The sequence below is a fragment of the Sinohyriopsis cumingii genome, chromosome 8 (genome assembly GCF_028554795.1).
Source record: "Sinohyriopsis cumingii isolate HCF-2022 chromosome 8, ASM2855479v2, whole genome shotgun sequence".
Lineage (NCBI taxonomy): Eukaryota > Metazoa > Mollusca > Bivalvia > Unionida > Unionidae > Sinohyriopsis > Sinohyriopsis cumingii.
Window position 1 is genome coordinate 99,338,790 of NC_142968.1, and position 20,598 is coordinate 99,359,387.

Here is a 20,598-nt window from a genome sequence, read left to right on the forward strand (position 1 = left end):
TGAAAAAAATTCTCAACAGAATTTTACCAACTTTGACTGAAGGCATCCTGGCATAAAAGTCCTTTTATTCTTTTATGAACAAGGCTGATCAACCATTGAAAGTGAAATCAGATGGAAAAAAATAGAGAAACATTGAATTGGTTGTTTTTATAATTGTCCAGTTGACAGAACTGGTGGAAAGTTTGTACTGAAATCATTCTGCTAACCCAAGGTGTTCCTTTTCATTTTTGGGGGGTCCAACTGTGACAAGTTATTGTTCTTTTGCCATTGAATTCACCCTTTTGCATATCATTTTCCATGGTGTTGGGGAAAGTGACCTTTATGTTAGTGGATTTTGGAACAGTTTTTCTTGTTTATGAAGAGCAATCATTCTTTGGGTCTTTACATTTGTGGTTTATAGCAACCATTAAAACCATGAAAACTGATGTTCAACAAAAAAATCATTTTAAGTTAAATGGATAGCTTCTATTTGTGAAAGGTTTTATCAGTTTGTACTCACCATTTTGCTTTTGTGGACAGGTTTGCTTTTTTTATTGCATGCCTTTTATATTCTTAACTTTGCATTGTTGTATTACAATAAGGGAAAGAAAGAGGAAGAGGGTTCAAACCAGACTACAGCAGATCAAACCAGTTCAGACCATTCTGAATCTGAGGAAACCGGATCCACAGAGAAGGTCGGCACTAGATCTGACAGCTAAAATATATATCACATTATCTCGGCATATTTTATTGTATGAATCTGCTGTTATGCTATTTAGTAAATTGTCTTTTTCTTACTAATATGGATTTTTGTTACATTATGCTAATTATATTTAGCTTGCATGTACAGTGATGAGAGGAGTTGCTTATCATGAATGAAAAGGGCTTTTTTGGCAGAGTTTGAGTGGGTGAGGTGGGGACAGTAGCAGGAATAAAGCAAGAAAAATTATAATGTGTAGATTTTTTTTCTCGTACAAAAAAATATTGAAACCTCACAATACAGAAGGAATGCTAGGCATGTATGGGCAAGACGTAAGAACCACATTCTTAGCAATTGTGGCATGAACGCTAAGGTGTTGCTATTAGCTCAGTTACTGTGACATTGTTGTCAGGAAACTTGATGTGTGCTTTTTAGTTTTACAGACAGTATTGAATGTACAGTCATTAAACTTGTTGGGTGCATTTACCATGGAGGTTAGTATGCACTACAGGCCAAAGTAGGTCACAGTCACCTACATTTCATGTTCCAGTGATTAAGTTTTGGGGTGTACTGCTCACTTCAGTCAACTACTGTGGTTGCCATGCTTGAGCAATTTGACATTTTTTATTTTTTATCACCTATTCGTCTTTTTTCATTACAAATAACACAAATTTAGAGCACGTTTTGTTTTGTCATTCTTTGCACTACATTGTCAGCCATCTATACCATGTTGTATGGATTGTTCTACTTTCAAAGGTTTTCCATTGAAGAATGTATGATGACACATGTCATGCACTTTGTGATATTGTAGGAGTTTATAACCCATCACTTTTTCTACCTTTGTTACATTGGCATAGGAATTGATTAATTATGCATATTGTACTACCTTGCTAGACATCTATACACAATTCTTGTTTATGATTTTACACGTCGTTGAATGATAAAGGGTGTGGGAAGACATCAGAATGTTTCCATTTTGGAGAATTTGGTTTAATTTTCCCTATTGACCCAGCTTTTGAAGATGTCTTATTACGTGCAGTGGTGATCCATATTTTGTAAGTTTCTTTTACAAACACAGTCCAAAGCCAACTTTTCTTTAAGTCGATTATGTATGGCTTTGCCATCGATCTTGTTGCATTTCTTATTCTTCAGTCTTCATTCGTATTATGGGAATCTAGCTTGAACTTTTACATAAAGTTAGAATTTGAAGACAAAAAGTTATTCTGGTTGATTTTTAAACGAAGTCATCACTCTTTGCTCTGATTCTTTGGAAGTGTTTTGTGTGCAGTGGTGAAAGTTGCTGAATGTTTTCAGCTTTTAGGGTAGTACTGACCATGGGCGGGAGGTCATAGTTACCCACTTTTTATATTCCTTTGAATAGACCAGTTTTTTGCATTTATTTTCTTTCTCTGACACTGTACAGTCATGAATAAATTTTAATCTAAACTACATTAGATTCTTGTGACTCACACATCTCAGGAATCATTCACATATTCTGATACAGTTTGGATTATGCGTGGACTATAGCCTTGTGTAGGTTTGTCTCCATTGTTTTAAATCGAGCATTCTACATTATTATTGTAAAGCTGTATTACATTATTATTGTAAAGCTGTATAGTGGCTAAATGCCCATCCTCCTTACTTGACTTTATGCAGCATAACTTTATGTAGGAATATTAGATTTAAACCAGAGTTATTAGGCAGGTTTACATTGACACCTTGAATGAACTGAGTTTCCCTCATTTAAAAGAGTTATGGCCCCTAAATGCTCTTCAAAATTTCTGTTTTACAAAAATTGTTTAAAGCTTGGCAGAGCAAGCCACAGTGAGTGTGTCTTTGTGATAGACCCCTCTCAGATAGTTTTGTTTATTATTGCCTCATCAAGGAGAGTTAACAACTGTTTTACTGGTGATTGTTAATGTAGAAGAAGAACTGAACCAGTATCAGGAGACTTGTTGAAGTTACCTTTCTCAACTTTGATTTTTCCAGCTTTTGAATTTTTGTATATATTCATTCTGCTGCTTACTAACCATGCATCAATCTACCATGTATGTCAGTCTGTCTGAGGTTTTATCAATACATGCATCCTTCATCTGTCCATCCATAAATCAGTATACAAGCTATTTACCTTATTTTTGACCTAATAAAACCATGTACCAAACCGTTGATAGGTTACATTTTTTGTCTGTCAGTCTGTCTGCCTGCTTTTCAGCTGTTCTTGTCATGTCGCTTGGTCTTACACATCACTTTAACTGAATTTTACCCCAACAGCAGTCTATATTGATTTAGATAAATAATTAAAACTTCATTGTAGACAGATACTTCCTAATGCTCAATTTAAAAAAAATACTGGCAGAATACTCAGATTTGCAGGATGCCGCTTACTAAGGCAAACACTGTCATGAAAAGGAAAATAAGAGTGCTAAATATTTTCACTTGTACTTCAGCCTGCTGAAGACATAGGAACAGAAGAGGACCAGAAGTCTGGAGGGAACCAAAAGCAAGAAGAGACGAAAAAAGAAAAGGACGAGGGCAAGTCACAGGAGGATGAGCAAAAGACAGAGGAAACAACAGAGAAGGAGAAAGAGGGCAAGAAAGAAGAAGAGAAAAAAGTTAGTATAGTATGGCGAATAGAAATCCAATTACCATTTTTTCCCACTGTTGATTACAGTCATTCTTTGTAGATATACAGGATTGAAAGGTGGTGGAAACTGCAGTTCACTTTGCAGAGAGCATGCAGGTATAAAGGTATTTCAAGTTTACCTAAATTATGCCATTCCACAATCAAGTATATTAGCCTGCTGATGAGATTTTCACCAAATTTTGGGTGAAGTCCTGACATAAAGGTGAAGTCCTGACATAGAAGATGAAATCCTGACATAAAGGTCTTTTGATGTATGCATATCTGGTCCTGGCAGAATTTTATCTTTGTTTATTTTTACATTTATTTTCCAAACATTGATTATTTGAGTATGTCCCTTGAATTGAAGTAATTCACCTGTCCAAAATCCTGTAATCCTATTGAAATTTATATATGTTACCTGAATGTGAAAACCATCATGACACTTGTCAGTCCAAACTGAGTACTGATTAACTGAAAAGTGGGGTATGATTATTTTTGTCTCTGATCTAATAATTTACTGACCTTTTATTAACCCAATATTAATTAGTTAGTGGCAGTAATTTTATGTAAAGTTTGTTTCTTAAAAGAAAGTCTAAAAATCTTATAAACCTTTTTTTTTTTAAACTAGAGCAAATCTCTTGGTTTTTTGTCTTTGTTTTATATTGTACCAAAAGAAATGGCTTCCAAGATATGCAGTAATGAAACAGAATACAAAAATAATTAAAATGATTCTTTGTTTTATTCCTGTAGAAAATATGTGTATATAAAGTATTGGATTCATCTAATGAGATGCATTAAAATTTTCATTAAACGTTTCGTCACTGAGATGCAGTAAAATTGTCATTAAACAAAACTGAGAAGAGTGTAAATTACAGCATTATGTAGGAAAAGAAATGCATTCACACTTACACATTTATGGCCTTCGATTATTCAAACCCTGGTCTGATTAAAAAAAAATTCTTCTAGTCACCCCCCAAATTCACATTCATATAATGCCAACCCACTATGAGATATGGCTGCCATTACTAAATATATATAACCTTAAATTACCTCTTTTCAGTAACCACTGAAAATGAATTGACAGCATCTAACACAAGTCTCTGAAGTTGGTGGAGATAATACCAGTCAGTCATAAAATGTGGCCTCAATTACTTGAATAGGAAACCTTGAAAGGACTTGTTCTCAAACACTGAATTTGACCAAATTTGACAAAGCTAGACATGATGGCTTTCTGAAGTTTTACAGATAGGGAAGATCTGCCATCATATGCAGTAGCAGGTACTAAAAAAAGAAATCCTATGACAATCTCTTAACAATTTGCTACAAGGAGTGAACAACCTTTTTACACAACAAACTTGCATAAATGCCTTTAAAACATGTACAAATGATAACAATCAATCATTAGCTATGGTGACAAAGACAAAAAAATCTCAAAACAACTTCACAGAAACCACTGAAAAGAAATTTACCCAATTTCAGTGCTTTTTAAATTGGTACAGATGATGTGGATCTACTTTGTGTGGTTGACTTTATGAATTTGAAAAAAAAAATGTTACAACTTCTCCAATACTGCTGGGTGGAATTTGACAAATTCTGATAGAAATAATCCTGACAAGAAGGCTTTTCAGTTTTATATCAGTGATGCTGATCTTCCTGCAAAAAAGTTTTTAAAAGAACATGCTTAAAATGTAAGAAAGCATCATATTAACCCAATTTCCTGGCACACTGCTCTGTCCACTGTGGCCCATACCTGGCACACTGCCCTGTCCACTGTGGCCCCTTCCTGGCACACTGCCCTGTCCACAGTGGCCACTTCCTGGCACACTACCATGTCCACTGTGACCCCTTCTTTATGAATCCAAAATCAGAATTTTCGTAGTATAATTAGACTTTTACAACAAAAGGTTGGGGTTTTTTTTAGCCGTCAAGGAGATCTGAACTTGCATCTGTTGACTACAATTGTTATGCCCAACTTGAATTTGTTGTGCATATATATTAACTTTGTATGATCATACAATTCTGGTTTGTTGGTTTTATTGGCACCATTTAACACATTATTGGCTAGGAAACTGTAGCCAAGTGCCTTTCCCAAGGACACACCAAGGCAGCCAACCCAGTCTGACCTGGATGAGTATTGAGCCTGTGACTCTTGGAGTCCGGTGCTCTACCACCTGAGATATGGCAGCTCCCCACGTATTTAGCATAGCTACCAGGCATTGTAGCAAGCAATTCATCCTCCATGAACTAATTTTGACATTTTTGTCAGTCTCTTGCAACGACATTCGGTAATTGTGTGTACATTTAGTTTAATGAAAATAGGTCTTAACTAGTATTGTGATATAGCTGGAGCCTTGTGTATGGTCACCAATTTGCTTGACTTCTAGTTGAAGGGATTTATAGTATCACTTTCATGTCATTTTTGCAGTCTTGCAGATTTTTTAACTGAGATTTGTCATTTGAAAACAATATTCTTGTGAAATGCTTTATTTTGCTTCTGTAGGACAAGATGCATCTTTCCTCTGTCCATCATACTTTTGTCTGCTTGAGATGTGTCCATCTCTCCATCACACTCCTGTACTAATATCTCCTGAACTATTTGAGAAATCTTTGTTCACATGGTATACATTTCTTTCTTGATAGTTGGTTTTGTCAGATTTGCACAAAGCAGGTTGGTTCAGTGGCTAGCATGTGGGACCCATGACAGAAACAGTGTTTTTTTCTTCATTCTACTATTGGATCAGTCTTGGTTGGCTATCATGGTGTGTCCATGAGCAAACCACTTTATGCCAATTGCTTGGCATTAAATAACCCACTTGTGTTGCTGAGTGGAAAACACATCAACTCAACCCGTCAGCCAACCCTCACGAATTTGGCATGAATTTCATGACTTTTTCAGCGATTCACAGGTTCACGCCGCAAGCCAAAAATTCACAAATTCTCCAATTCTCAATTACTTTAAATCTTTAATAAAAGAACCGATTTCCCATGATATTGGCAGTTGCAGAAACAGTCCGGTACTACTGGTCGCGATATTAGTAGAACTACAGCCAATTAGTACAGTTGGCCTGGTATCAAGCATTTTAGCATATTTTAATATATATGTATAGGTGTAGTTTTACAAATGCTTTAGAGAGAAACTGGGGCCTAACTAGAATTTTGCTCCGAGCATGTGTCACCAACACTGATTTGAGTTACTGTTCAGCATTGCCTGTAAGATCTTGAACATGTCTTCACCACCAAGGAGAAAGAAATGTATTGCTCAAAAAGTGAAGTTTAATTTGGAATATATCAAAAATTGGCCGTGCATTCTGTCATTAAACATTGATATACATCATGCTTTTTGCACACAGTGTGCCACAAATTGTAGTATTGGGTATGGTGGCAGAGACGTTGTGAGGCAGCACATCGGTTGCAAAAAACATGTAGAAGTTGGGAAATGAATAATTGGCAGATTTCAGCTCTGGAATATTTTAAGCCATCGGCGAAAGACCTGCAAGCTACCAACGCTGAAGCATTATTTGTGAGTTTTCTTGTTGATCACAAGCTACCTTTATCAGCTGGAGACCATGCTAAACATTTGTTCCGACAAATGTTCCCAGATTCAAAAATCGCTTAGAACCAAAAGTGCTGCAGTTCCCGTGCCTTCCTCACAGCAACAGTGACAGCAAAAGAGTATTTTCTCTAGTGATGAAAAATAAGACGGTCTTTAGGGCCTCCTTAGCTGCAGAAAATTTGTCAGCAATTTTAGTCACCAACATCAACAAGCAGTCATGAAGTCTACTGTTTAGAAAACAAATTTACGACTAAGCAGTTGAGGAAGTACAAGTCTGCCACAGTATCATGTCTTGATAAATAACCACAAGAACAAGAGAAGTTTATGAACACCATAATAAATAGAATTGCAGATATATTTCTGCAAATATATAGTGTTTTAGTTTTATATTGTGATCTTGATATAGCTTAGTATTAATGGTCAGAGTGGATGGAATTATTGTCGTGGCATTTTTCACTAGTTTATGTCCAGATTCACTACTTTTTATCCCTGTTTTCACTAATTGCGAGCCTGGAAGGTTGGCAGCTACGTGTCAGATTAGTACCTTAGAGTTATCTCAACATTTCTGACAGTTATACTTTCTTAACCATCTGAAGACTCATAACATGAAAGTTTGATTGCTCTTGTATCATGATTGACAGTGTGTCATGTATAAAATTGGGCTCTGTCCGATAATCATTTTAAAGGTTATCTCCCCATTATTCAAATAAAATTGCATATGTCCATCTCTCCACCTCACTCTTGACAGTTCATGTCTTCCAAACCGTTTGAGATATATTTATCAAATACACCATGCATTTGTACCATGGTGAGTTTGTGTCTCATGTAAGAATGGGTCTTGTCAGAGTATCGCTTTAAAAGCACGTACTGACCAATATAGCTTCAGCTGGTGGCCATGAATGCCAGAGCAATAGCATAGTGCTATGCGAGCCAGGTTTCTTTTATAGTTTCAGCATTCATTATAATAAAATGATTATTAATATTCTTATTTAGGAGGAGAAAAAGGAGGAACCAAGCAAAAAGCTGAAGCAGGTTGTAATCAGGGAAAACATCACCTTTGATTCAGAGGTCAAGGATATTCTCATGCCATCCAAGGAGAGTATGAGACAGTCAAAAAAAAAGTAAGTCACAACCTTGGAAACCTTTGGAAATAATGTACAGGTAGGCTTGTAAATTCTAATACAGTATGTAAGACACTTTGATATATTATAATTTAGATGTAACACATTCATATTATGGCTTGCAGTCTCCATCCACCCCACCTGCACCCCCAAACATTTCTTTTATCATCAGATTTCAGTCAAATTTGGCTTACAGTTTGGTACTGATGAGACCTTTGCTATTTCAGTTTTCAATATTTTTTGTCATCGTTCAACAGAATTATTGCACCTGTTTGTCAGACCCACCCACTTTCTTTAGACATTATCTAAGTTTATTTGTCAGCATTTTTTATCTTTATTTTGTGAAGTTATAGTCCCTAATTTTTTGGACTCACCCACCTTTCTGGACAGTAACTCTCTTTATAATTGTGCATTTCAACCTTTTGAGATTGGTATAAAAATAATTGATATTGATGAGAGCATGGCAGCTTTATATAGCTCTCTACATCATTGCTTAACACCCCTCATAGTAAAATGAAACAAATTGTCTTTGTACAGTTTATATACTGAAAATTTGTGGGAAGTATTTTAACTCAGTGTGTGGGGGTGTGTATGTGTGTGTGTGTATATATATATATATATATATATATATATATATATATATATATATATATATATATATATATATATATATATATATACACTACCTCCCCTGGTTACCACCGGGTGTAACCTATATACTTAATGTTCTTCACTTTAAGTTTTATTTCAGTACAGGTAACATAAATAGAGGCCCCTTGAAATCCATCTTTCAAACATCTGTCTGCAGCCAAATTAGTATTGTTTTGTTGTGTTGTCATTGCATCAAGCATCGGTACTTTCAGTTTCTATTTTGGCTTATATTTTCACTACTGAGGACTTGTTGACTGTTACATGTTTGCTGTTTGCACATCTTTACATTTCCTTAGTCATAATGTCTGTGTGTTGATTGGTATTTATTTGGCACCTTTTTGTGGTTCATTACATGACTTGGTCATTTTTCATTGTCTTTAACAGTTGCACAATAGCAGTTAGGGCACAAAGTTTAAAAAGTTCAAGGTCTCGGGTCATAGGTCTTTCATGAGATCTGCATTTGTTGTACTAAAGTTTCATCGTCTTTATCTTTATGTGCATGTTGATCAGAAGAAATAGTTTAAAGGCAGGAAAAATATGTATGCCACCTACTCATTTGCTGCTTAACTGTCATACAAAAAGATTGATGCAAGACACAGGTGTCACTTGTTTGCTTCATGGGATTCTCATTTTATTGTGCCCAAAATCCCTTCTACTGACATTGATATATTGGGATATATTGCTCCCCTGTTTCTGCAGCTTCGTTGTCTTAAGTATCACCCTTCCCCTTCTTGCACACTGGATTTGGGTCAGAATATCAATATGTCTTGGTGCTTGGGGTTTTCTGCAGACCGCACGAAAACTTACGATCACTGCATCAACCATCTATTCCTTCTGTCACTATCCCTGGCTCTGACAGGTCCATTCAGCTTGTCAACTGGTTTTCCATCAGTGCTGTTGTTACAAGTTGGGCAAAAAAGCAGCAGACCATAATATTTTTAACAGGAATCACTTCATCCATCCACATGTCTATCCAGAGATCTGATTAGCCAGGCATTGCCACTTTTGATGAGAGGTTGGTTGCAACAGTGGATTGGAATTCTGACCAGCCATCTGTTCTATCAGCTATGGCCTACTACAAGGAACCATCGGATCATCCTCATACCTTCCGCAGTGCCCTCATCAATTCAGGCTTCTCTGACTGCCTTGCTGTCTGTTCAGATGATGGATCTACAATTTGTGGCTTATCTTGTGTTTTTCATTTGTGGAATGAGTAAACTAAACATGAATAATCTTTATGCCTTGTTACTAAGGCTAACATTTCACTGTCATGGTCATTTTAGTACAGATTTATTTCTGCATGATAATTAATGTTTACATTATATCTAATTTAGACTTGCTGATTGGACAGCTAAAGACAATGAAAAGGCAATGCTTGAGAAGTCCAAGAATGAGCTGGAGGCCTTTATCTATGACATGACAGACAAGCTGTCTCAGACAGTATATGAGAAGCACTCTACACAAGAAGAACGTGACAGCATTAATCAATACTTGGCAGCTGCTTCAGACTGGCTGTCAGAAACAGACCAGGACACTACAATGGAGGTTAGTTGTCTTCTTGAAAGAGTTAAACGAAGTAAGAAACACTGCTATTAAATCCTATAGTATTCTATGAATTCATTTTGTAGTCTTGTTTAAAAAGAAATATTGAACTTGGAGCCATGAAATTTTAAACACTTTATCATGGGCACAAGATGACCTAATTACATTTACAGTCCATTATAGCAGTTTTTAGCTCACCTGGCCACAGGGCCAAGATCATATGGTTAGTCCCTGCATCTGTCATGCATCATTTGTCAACAAATACTTGCTACCAATTGGGAGTCCATATTTCTCATCCTGTTTCAGTCACACTTGGAATATGGGTTCATATCATTGAAATCTTGGAGGTATTTGATAACAAGCAAGAACCATGCATATTAATGAGGTTATCGTGCACCTGACTGGCTAATCTTGTTACCACTGTGGAGGCCATATCTCTGATCTGATTTTTATCAAACTTGGATCTTGTGCTTATATTATGATGGTCTTGGACAAGCTGGATAATAAGCAAGATCCTTGCATACTAATGATATGCTTTTATATCTGATTGGCTGCCCTTAAGACCATACTGGAGGCCTGATTTGTTTGGATTTCAATCAGGTTTAAATACATACATGTATCATGAAAATCTCAGTCGAGTTGGAAAATGAATGAGATCTGTGCATATTAATGAGGCTATCTTGCATCTGATTGGCTCAGCCATATTTCTCAGCAGATTTTGATCAGATTTGAAATATAAGGTTTAATGCCATATTTTGGCACATTATATGCTGTATTAATGGCAGCCAGTATATTTTGAAGAAGAACCCCTGGGGGGAACCACTTTGACTTGCAACAAAACTGTTGGCAAGCTTTCTCACATATTCACATTGATTGAGCCAAGACTTTAACCAATGCATACAGAGGTGAGATGTGCGTGATTTGTAAAGGCAAGTGCCTTAGACCAGGGCCCCCATATTAATCAAGTAACATTACATCTGATTGGCTGACATTGTTACCACTCTAAAGGTCATATTCTTGATCTCATTTTGATCAGGCTTGGAATACATTGAGATGTCAGATGAGTTTAGTAATAAGAAACATCGAAGCATATTAATGAGGTTATCCAGCATCTGATTGGCTGAGATTGTTACCATGGTGGGGGCTGTATGTCGGATCCAGTATTGCTCAAATGTGGAATATATGCTTGTATCATCAAGACCTTGTACAAGTTTGCTAACGAGTGAGATTCATGCAAATTAGTAAGTTGATCTTACATTTCATTAGCTGATCTTGATGCCATGTTAGAATCATGAGCATGTTTATATTGGAATCTGCAGTCAAGAAATGGCATGTCACGCTCATAAAAGATGAATTCAGTTCTGGCGCAGTGTGGACTGTTCCAGGTGAGGATGTGATAGAAAGTAAATCAAGATCGCATCATGCCCAGGCAGCTTTACTGATACAGTACATGTAGTGTAATCTTCACTTGCAAATAGAACCTTAAAGAAGCCTTCATGTACTCGCCCTGATAGTCAGTTTTTAAAGGGAGATGCAAATTTAATGTTATATTGCATCATGCCAGATATGGAGAAATATCTACATCTGTTAGAATTACCCTTGGAGAATTAGCACCATCAGAATATGTAGAATCACACAAAAATTCAATAGGAAAAGGTCAGAACATATAGAACAGTACATCTTGACCAATCAAGCATGCCTCATGTTTCTGACCACATTTTGATCAGACTTGTAATCTTCAAGAGCTTATGTGGGTATGAAAATGAATGAGTTCATTGCATATTAATGATATAATCTTGGAAGTGATTGGCTGTTTTCGTTACCACTGAGGAAGCCACAAATTTTATCAGATTTTGAACAAACTTGAAATTTTTTACTTTTATCATCAAGGTCTTGGACTGTTTTATTGATAGGTGAGATTCATGCATATTTATGATATAATCTAGGATGTGATTGATCTTATTACCAATCTGCAACACATAATTCCAATCTGATTTCAATCAAAGTCGAATATGGGTTAATGTCATCAATTCTTAATAATGAAGTGATCTTGCATCTGATTGCCTGACGTTACCATTCTTTAATCCATTCCATCATCCAGATCTGGATAACTTCAGCATAACATGCCAACCATTACACTTTTTTTCACTAAATTACACCTTACGCTTGTCCAAAGACTTGCATGCACTTTCCTAACAGTATTATGTTCTATTTATAGCAGTTGCCCTACTTAAAGAAACATGCTGGTTTCTACTTTCAACTTTTGACCTCGGTTTCTATTTATAGCAGTTGTATGGCTTAGTAAGGAGAGAACAGACTGGTTTTCTAACTTTTAATCTTTGCTTGCAGATTCTTTGTTCAAATTCAGAACAACCACTCTGTAGGTGTTTGGTGCTAGAAGTCAGATTTATTTTAGTTGATGCATGTTAGAGCAAAAATATTTTTCAAATAATTTCACAGATGGATTAGGAAAAGACAAAAAACCAACTCAGAGATGAATTCATGAATTACACAATACAGCATTCCATTATAGAGATACTTCACTTAAAATTGCATGAAAATTGGGCCGTTTAGTATTGCAACAGACAGGAATAGTGATTGTGACAAAAAGTTGTACCCAGTCTGTCTAAAAGACTTTGACAATGAAAGGGGCAAAGTCAGAGTGCTCTTCTTTCATTACCAGAATTAAAAGTAGATTCCACTGGAGAAAACATTTTATTTATTTGCTTGAAAATACTTTGAATAAACTTGAGTTGGCATAATTGTATGTGGTTTTAAGCTGATACAGCATCAGTGATGACTGGAATTCATAAAGGAGTTGCATTCTCTATTTGAAAAATGTCTCCATCATTGGTACATATCTGGTTGTCTCTGTCATATGATGCACTGTGTTGTAGGAAAAGCTGCTGATAAATTAGAAGAACTCCTGAAGTATCAAGTTGGTACTTCACCCTACCTGACAATGTACTTCATAAGTATAGAGTTGATTTTTTTTCCATCTTATTTCCCAGCTAAAAGACCAAATAATTTAAATTTCCTCTTCTTTGTCAGGTTATGAAAAGAATATTGGTTTTTTACCATTCTAATGCTGACTGTGAGAGATTTTTCAGTATTGTTCACAAAAATAAAACTGAATTCAGATCCAGGCTGTCTAACCCAGCACTTAGTGCTCTACTGGTGTGCAAAACATTCATGATCTCTGCTGGTACAAAGTGTTTTGAAATGTAATATGAGAGTTGGTTGTTTCTTAAAGCTCAAAGTGTTACATACGAAAACTTGAAGCAGTAATTGTTGTTAAAATTCCAGAGGGATAAAGAAGTCATTTTGTACATATGCTTATTGAATTCTTATCATGTTATATGTGGATTACTCTTTCTCCTTGGATTACTCTTTTTGTCCACTTGGATTACACTTTTTCCTTGCCAGGGGTTGGCATGTATGCTTCAATTATGAATAGAGGATATGCATATTAATTTTGCCTTTATCTTTAGAAAGTATTTTTATGAAGATATAGTGAAATAGATAAAATCAACATAATATAAAGTTTGGAGATATTTAAAAAATTGGATATATTCTTACAGTACTACATTGCTGGAGTCCCACTAGCTCAGTTAGTAATCAGACTTGTAATCCAAGGGTTACAGGTTCAGCAGCTAACCAGGCCAGTCAGGGTCAGTTGCCTTGGTGTGTCCTTTAGAAAGATACTCCTGTTTCCTTAGCAACATATAATCAGTAATGTGTTGAAAGTGCCACTAAAACCAACAAAAACAAACAAATTAACACAAGCCTGTTAATTGAATTGGATGCCTGTTAATTGAAATGGATGACTGTTAAGTATTTCAATCCAGGTGAGCAACCTTTTGGACTTGGACCTTTTTGTTAAAAACAAAAAACAAGGAATAATATAGAGTTGACTTATTTGTATTCACATGTAGCTGACTTGATAGATTTACAGTCCATTACAGCACTTTTACGATATTTTTAGAAAAATACTTTTAACTTAATTGGATTTATTTTATGAAAACCCTTATATCACAGAAGCAGTGACTGCTTAAATTACAAAAATGAAAATAAGTGAAATTTTATAAGCATATTTTTTATTCATATGTAGATGACCATCTTTAATGGGTTTTGATGTCACATGTAATTTTTTAATTTTTTTAACACTTTTTTGAACAGTTTGGAACCTCTTTAACAAAACTTTGTATGTACAATTAAAGAAAAATCCTGTTTTTGTATACAAATGAAATTGTGCTGAGCATACACATTAGTAACTGACCTGGTTAGATTTTCATGCCATTTGAACATAAGCATGCTTTACAAGCACAGATGTACATGCAGTAACTTATTCCATGTTATAATCATATTTTCTTTTTGATCTTTTAGGCATACACTGACAAATTGAAGAGCCTTAAGAAGTTGACCAAAGATCTAAGTTTTCGTGTGAAGGAAGCCACTGAAAGACCAAAGGCTTTGGAGGCCTTAAAGTCTATGTTAAATCATTCAGAACATTTTGTAAAGACTCTGAAAAATCTGACTGAATTAGAAGATCCGATTTTTACCGCAGTGGAGGTGGAAACCTTGGAGAAGCTTATTAATAACACAAAGGTGAGGTTTCCCATCTCATCTGTCTGTAAATGACTGGGCATTTGTATAATTGTACTTGGGGAAACAGTAATGTTTCCCTTAGCATTAAGATTCTGTATGAAAGTTTCTGCAAGACACAGATGGGGTACATTGTAGATGCAGTGTACAGGCGAGACCATGCATTTCATGGAATACCTATTTTAACCTAAATAGGGTATCACTGTCTCCATCCTATGTCATGGGCAATTTGAATCACTTTGGGCTTTTTGCATTAGCTCAAATCTCTGCTTATTTAAAAATTTGATTTGGGTATTCAAAATGGAGTTGTTTGTGAAAACTCCCTTATATATTTTGGTGAATAAGAAAATAAACTGAGACATCACACAGGACATGTTCTTAACACTGCTACATAAACCAGTATAGTGAAATAGGCATTTGTTAAATCAATGATATCAAGTAGATTAATGGCTTTTTGCAATGCCAGCAGCACCTTATGAAGTACTTCACTTTGTACAAGAATTGACGAGTTGATTAATTTTTACAGGAATTCTGTTCTTTGGAATTTCCTTGGGGAAAATGGTGTGTAGAAAAGTGTAAATTGACTTGGTGGGAAAATGTACTCCATTTTATGTTTGTTTTTGGACAGCAAAAATATTATTATTTTACTGTCCAAAAGTATAGAAAAGAATTTTATTACATTTTCAAATGCAAACCAAACAATTCCAAGCCTATGCAAAAGAGACCTTCAGTGCCTCAGTGGGTAAGGCATTGGAATTGTGACAACAATGGTATTGGTTCAGTTCCTACCATCAAATCAGCCTGGATCAGCTACCATGTTGTGTTGTTGGGCACATTATACCCTTAAAAGTATTGCTGGGCCATACATTGAACCAAAAAAATCCAAACCAGCCCAGTCCACATGTGATGTCAGACAACCTACTCAAGTTACACAGCTAACTAGTGCCATGCAGTGACCCCAAGAAATTCATCCTAGTCCATACATGTGATATCAGACAACGTACTGAAGTCACACATTAATGTAATAACACTATTTATGTACAGTATTGAAAGAAAATGTGTTTAATGCTTTGTTTCCTCTACTCTATTACATGGATGATGCAAGCAAACATGAAAGCAGCATGACAAAATATATCAAAACAATCCATTGTTTTACTCTCCAGTCATCTACCATTCTGATTTATCATGCATCACTTTCACTCAGTGTTTCCTTTCATTTGGAATGCATTTATCAGTCTGGATTTTCATTCTTCATTTTATCTGATGCAGAAAACTAATACATTCATGTTTGGTCTTGTTTAAAATGTGAAATTCATAAAATTAAAAACAAAGCATCGAGTTTTTGATAACTAAAATGATAACTGCCTTAAATATTGAAATGCAGTTAGAGACTGTTTGTCAGCAATGTTACTTCATGTTTTGTGTCATTCAAATACAAATTTTACAGATACAACTACCAGTAATGGTGTCATTACATCATTGTGGTCATTAGGATAATATCATGCCTTGTCAGTAGTTAAAACTTGTCAGCCTCAAGAATCTGGTCCGAGAGCATCATGTAAAAGTTCTTTTTAGTGAAAATTGAACAGTGTCCTGAAATACAGGTAAATAGATTCCCAGATCTATTGATGACATGCTTTCTTGTTTGGTTTCATTTGTTTGTTCATCATTTTGTGATTTGCATTTGTGTTAGCCGTTTCCACCAAATTGCATTCATCACTGAATTTGAGTTTATTCATTTGCATTCAGTTTGCATTGGGTTTTTTCACTAGTAGATTTACCCTATGCAGGTTCCATATATAAAACACAATAAATAAGAATCTTTTTTGCATTAGCTATTTTTTAATACAAGTTTATATCCACAAATGTTGCACAGCCATTATGTGATCAGTTGGAGGTTTTAGTATTACCCACAAGGGAGGTGTTAAAACAAGTTTTTCAGATCAGGCTTTCACCTAATTGGTTTTCTATTTTAGTAAAGGATTACATATTCTTCTTATGTTTTTACAACCGAGTTTTCTTCTAAATGGAAATAATTTAAGCATACAGTCTTTGTCAGCAACCTTGGTCCCCGAGTGGCCGAGTGGTCTAAAGCGCTCACTGTTAAAGATCATGCTATACATAAGACGTGTATATATAAACAGTATACACATATATGTATCAATCCGTGGTTCTCTGAATAAAGTAAAATATTATATATGCCTTCTCTATTTTCACTACAGTTGTATTTCCTATTTCATATGCATTGATTTAAGATGGTAACTGCCAATGAAAGACGTATTTTACTGCCCACATTTATAACCTGCTTCTCTCCCCCCTCACAAATTTGTTGGGGTACATGCATCATTTTCTTAGCTATAACACTGTCGGGTTCTATGGCTCCCAACTACCATGTTATAGCGGGGTCACACTGTATTTTTTTTCAAATGTTGATGACATGATTACAGTTTTAGTTAATTACAGAAGTTGACAAAAACCTTGTTAGCATAAATTAGCAAAGATCTCTTCAGGTAATAAAGTAAATTTTATTGACTTGCCTGGATATGCAAATGACCTGATTAGATTTCCTTGCTGTTACAGCGATTTTACAATTTTGTACACATTTGTATTTTAAAAAATTGACATAAATCTTAAGCAAAACCACCTGAAATAGACAAATTAGATTTGGTGAGCATATTGTTATATTTATATCTAAATGATCCAGTTATATTTTCAGGCCTTTTACAGGTATTTTTTTATGTTTTGGGGGGGGTTGTAATTTTTGTTTTAATATTTAGATTTTTAGCATGATAAAACAAAAACTACTTGAGGTAAACCAATGAAATTAGGTATGCATGTTTATATGTATATGTGGTTGACCTGGTTTTTATTCAGTTGTAGCAATATTTCCAATTGTTCTAAACTTTTGAAGAATGGGTATATATGTATTACAGAACACAAATGTAGTTACAGTAGTCCCCCTCTTGAACGGCCCCCCTGACCAGCGGCCACCCGCTCCTTACGGCCAGAATCCGTTGGCACCGACGAGTTTGTGTTCAAAAGTACCCCTCGCGAAAGGCCACCCGGCTAACGCGACCAGCAGCCAGCATATTAGTGCAAAATCATAAAATTTACCCCTCACAAGCGGCCGCATTTTATTTGAATATGTATCCAGAACCAGTATTGTATTCATAACGTGTGTTAAGTAATCCGATTTCTATTTCCCGATGTCAGGTTTTCGTTACTGAAAGAAGTGTTGAGTAAAGTACATTTACCACTAAGGTTAATTTACGCCTCATGAGAAGCCAAATTTATTCCATAAAAACCGAGAAAGACTCAAATTTTAATCCATACAAAAGGGTACGTACATGTAATCCAATTAGCCTTACTGCTGTGTTATCATAAGATGTCCGGTTTAGTCACTGATAATTGTTAAGAATACAATTATCGAACAGTAGAAACAGCTGAGAAGTGGCAGTATCGATGTACAATACCCAAGTCAGCAGGAAAATGGTTTAATAGCCTTTATGGCTTCCCTTAGTAAGATGTTGAGCTTGTTCACTTTGGTAATCAGTGGCTATTACTACTGACAATAATTGTCAAAATTACGAATCCTAGCTGCCGCGAGGTCAAATCTGCGTGATGTTAATGGTACATATCGAAGCCGTTTTGGCTTCTCTCATCTAGTTTCAAGAAATGTATAAAAACAATAGGGTACCAGACTGCGACTAACGAATCACGTGACAAGATCACTTCCTTTAAAAACACACGGCAATTTGTTTAGATGCATACAAAATTGTTTTATCAGTATTGTAGTTGGCAACATGAATAACTTACTGCAAAAAGATCAACATGTCATCGAGGAAAATAAAAATTCTAAGTTTAGAGGAGAACGTGAAAGTAATTCAACTGACGGGGGGGGGCGCGCGTCAAGGATCCTTGCAGAAAACTAACGTCGGGAAGACTCAGATAAACAATATCGTGAAAGATAATGAAACAGTTCTGCAGAAGTGGAAAGGTGAAATGGACGGAGAAAGGAAGATTGTTTGAGCCAGGAGACATTTGAATCCTGATTTGAAAGACAAGAAAAAGCAAAAATTTTGTCAGTTGAACTGGGATATGACGACTTTACCGCAAGTAACGGATGGTTCCACAGATTTCAAGTGCGACACGGTATCAAGTGTTCTGTCATTAGCGGCGAATCAGCTGATGTTAATAATGAAGTTGTCGAAGACTGGAACAAAAGACTAAACGATATATGCAGGGGATATGACAGCAAGGATATTTTTAATGTGATGAGACTGGTTTGATTTTTTAGATTGTTACCAACAAAGTGACGTGATGTGAACTTTAACATAATTATAAAGACAGTGTTAAAACTGTATCAATGGTTATTCATAGCATTCTTTTGCAAATGATGACAAAGTTTGTTTTACGTTTATTTCACATCATGCATGTAATTTTTTAATTAAAATATTAAATATTTAAAATTAAATGTACTTGTGACTTTTTTCATATGTATTTACTATTCGCATTTGTCATCCCCCTCTAGAAAGGCCACCCGCATTATAAGGCCACTTTCCTGCTGCATTAGGGGTGGCCTTATAAGAGGGGGACTACTGTACATGTATTATGTTTGTTATTGTGGTGTGAACTAATGCTTTGAAGGTAAGATTGGTGACTATTTTCATGTAAATTCCTAACTGTACCTATGCTACTTGAACATTGTCTTCCATCCTGCCATGTGTTGTAGCTGAGTGAATACTATCCTATTATAATCATATCCTTTCTCTCTTCAGGAATGGAGAGGAAATATGCTGAAAGAACAAGGACAGACAAAGCCAACTGAAAAACCAAAGATTTTGGTTGAAGATATTGCCGACAAAATTGCAGCTTTGGATAGAGAAATAAAATACATGATAAATAAAGCAAAACATTTCAAGCCCAAACCAAAAGCCAAAGCTGGTAGTAACAAGAGTGATACAAATGAAACAGTTATAGAAGAGGAGACAGTTGCTAATGAAACAAAAGAAGCCAAGGATTCAGCTGATCAGGAAGAAGATGGCCAATATACTGAACAAGGTAAGTCACATGACCTTGATTCAGCAAGTCCATACGAATTAACCAATCCTGCTTCAAGACAGGCCATTCAAACCTTCTGATTTAGCTTGGGCAGGTATGGGGCTAGACTGGCCAGTCAAAATAGGTTGGACAAATCTGGTGCCAATTCAGTGGTCAGTTCAGAGTCACAGCCAAGAGAAAATTACACCATCTAGTTTAATATTCACCTTTTATACTTCCACCCTGTCATTGTTGGCTTTTGGTGAAGAATCCATTCAATTTGAAATATTTGCTAAACTATGTTTCTTCTTTAAAGCAGTTTAAATTTTATGTAATGCAGTTATTTTTAAAGTGATGCACATCATCAGTCATCTGTACAGAACCAAATACTTTTGGTTAAGACCATTGCATAAATAATGTGATTACAAACGTGTAAAAATAAAAATGGTGCTCTTCTGCATCTTATCCATGTGATATAAAGACGTGTGGGTAATTTAGAAAGTTCATAGATGAATATTCAGACAGGAAGAAGAAAAAACTGGATTTAGATCATTTAATAACAATCCAAAACTGTTTTGTACACTAAAAACTTTTGTTGGTGCATATATTCACAGTCAGCAGATAGACAGAGGACATTGATCAATACAATTCATATTTCAGGCAAGCTGTATTCATACATAATACATTCATGTCTTTTATTTCTTTTCTTATTGCATGCACATTTTAATTTTTAAAAAACTTCATTCAAGTTCACTCTTTCAAAATATTTTGAGCTAGAATTTTT

At 35.5% G+C, this 20,598-nt stretch overlaps 1 protein-coding gene across 2 annotated transcripts in view; it reads left to right on the top strand.

Annotated features, from left to right (window-relative positions):
* Nucleotides 1-20,598, top strand: part of LOC149794226 (hypoxia up-regulated protein 1-like) — a 75,301-nt gene that overhangs the window by 46,238 nt on the left and 8,465 nt on the right. The window contains exons 19-24 of one of the 2 annotated variants that reach the window (XM_089968346.1): nt 582-674; nt 3,127-3,291; nt 7,849-7,976; nt 9,962-10,172; nt 14,556-14,777; nt 19,553-19,835. In XM_089968346.1, coding sequence (XP_089824472.1) covers nt 582-674; nt 3,127-3,291; nt 7,849-7,976; nt 9,962-10,172; nt 14,556-14,777; nt 19,553-19,835 — 1,102 coding nt within the window. The remainder of the gene's footprint in view (nt 1-581; nt 675-3,126; nt 3,292-7,848; nt 7,977-9,961; nt 10,173-14,555; nt 14,778-19,552; nt 19,836-20,598) is intronic. The other variant, XM_089968347.1, reaches the window with a different exon arrangement.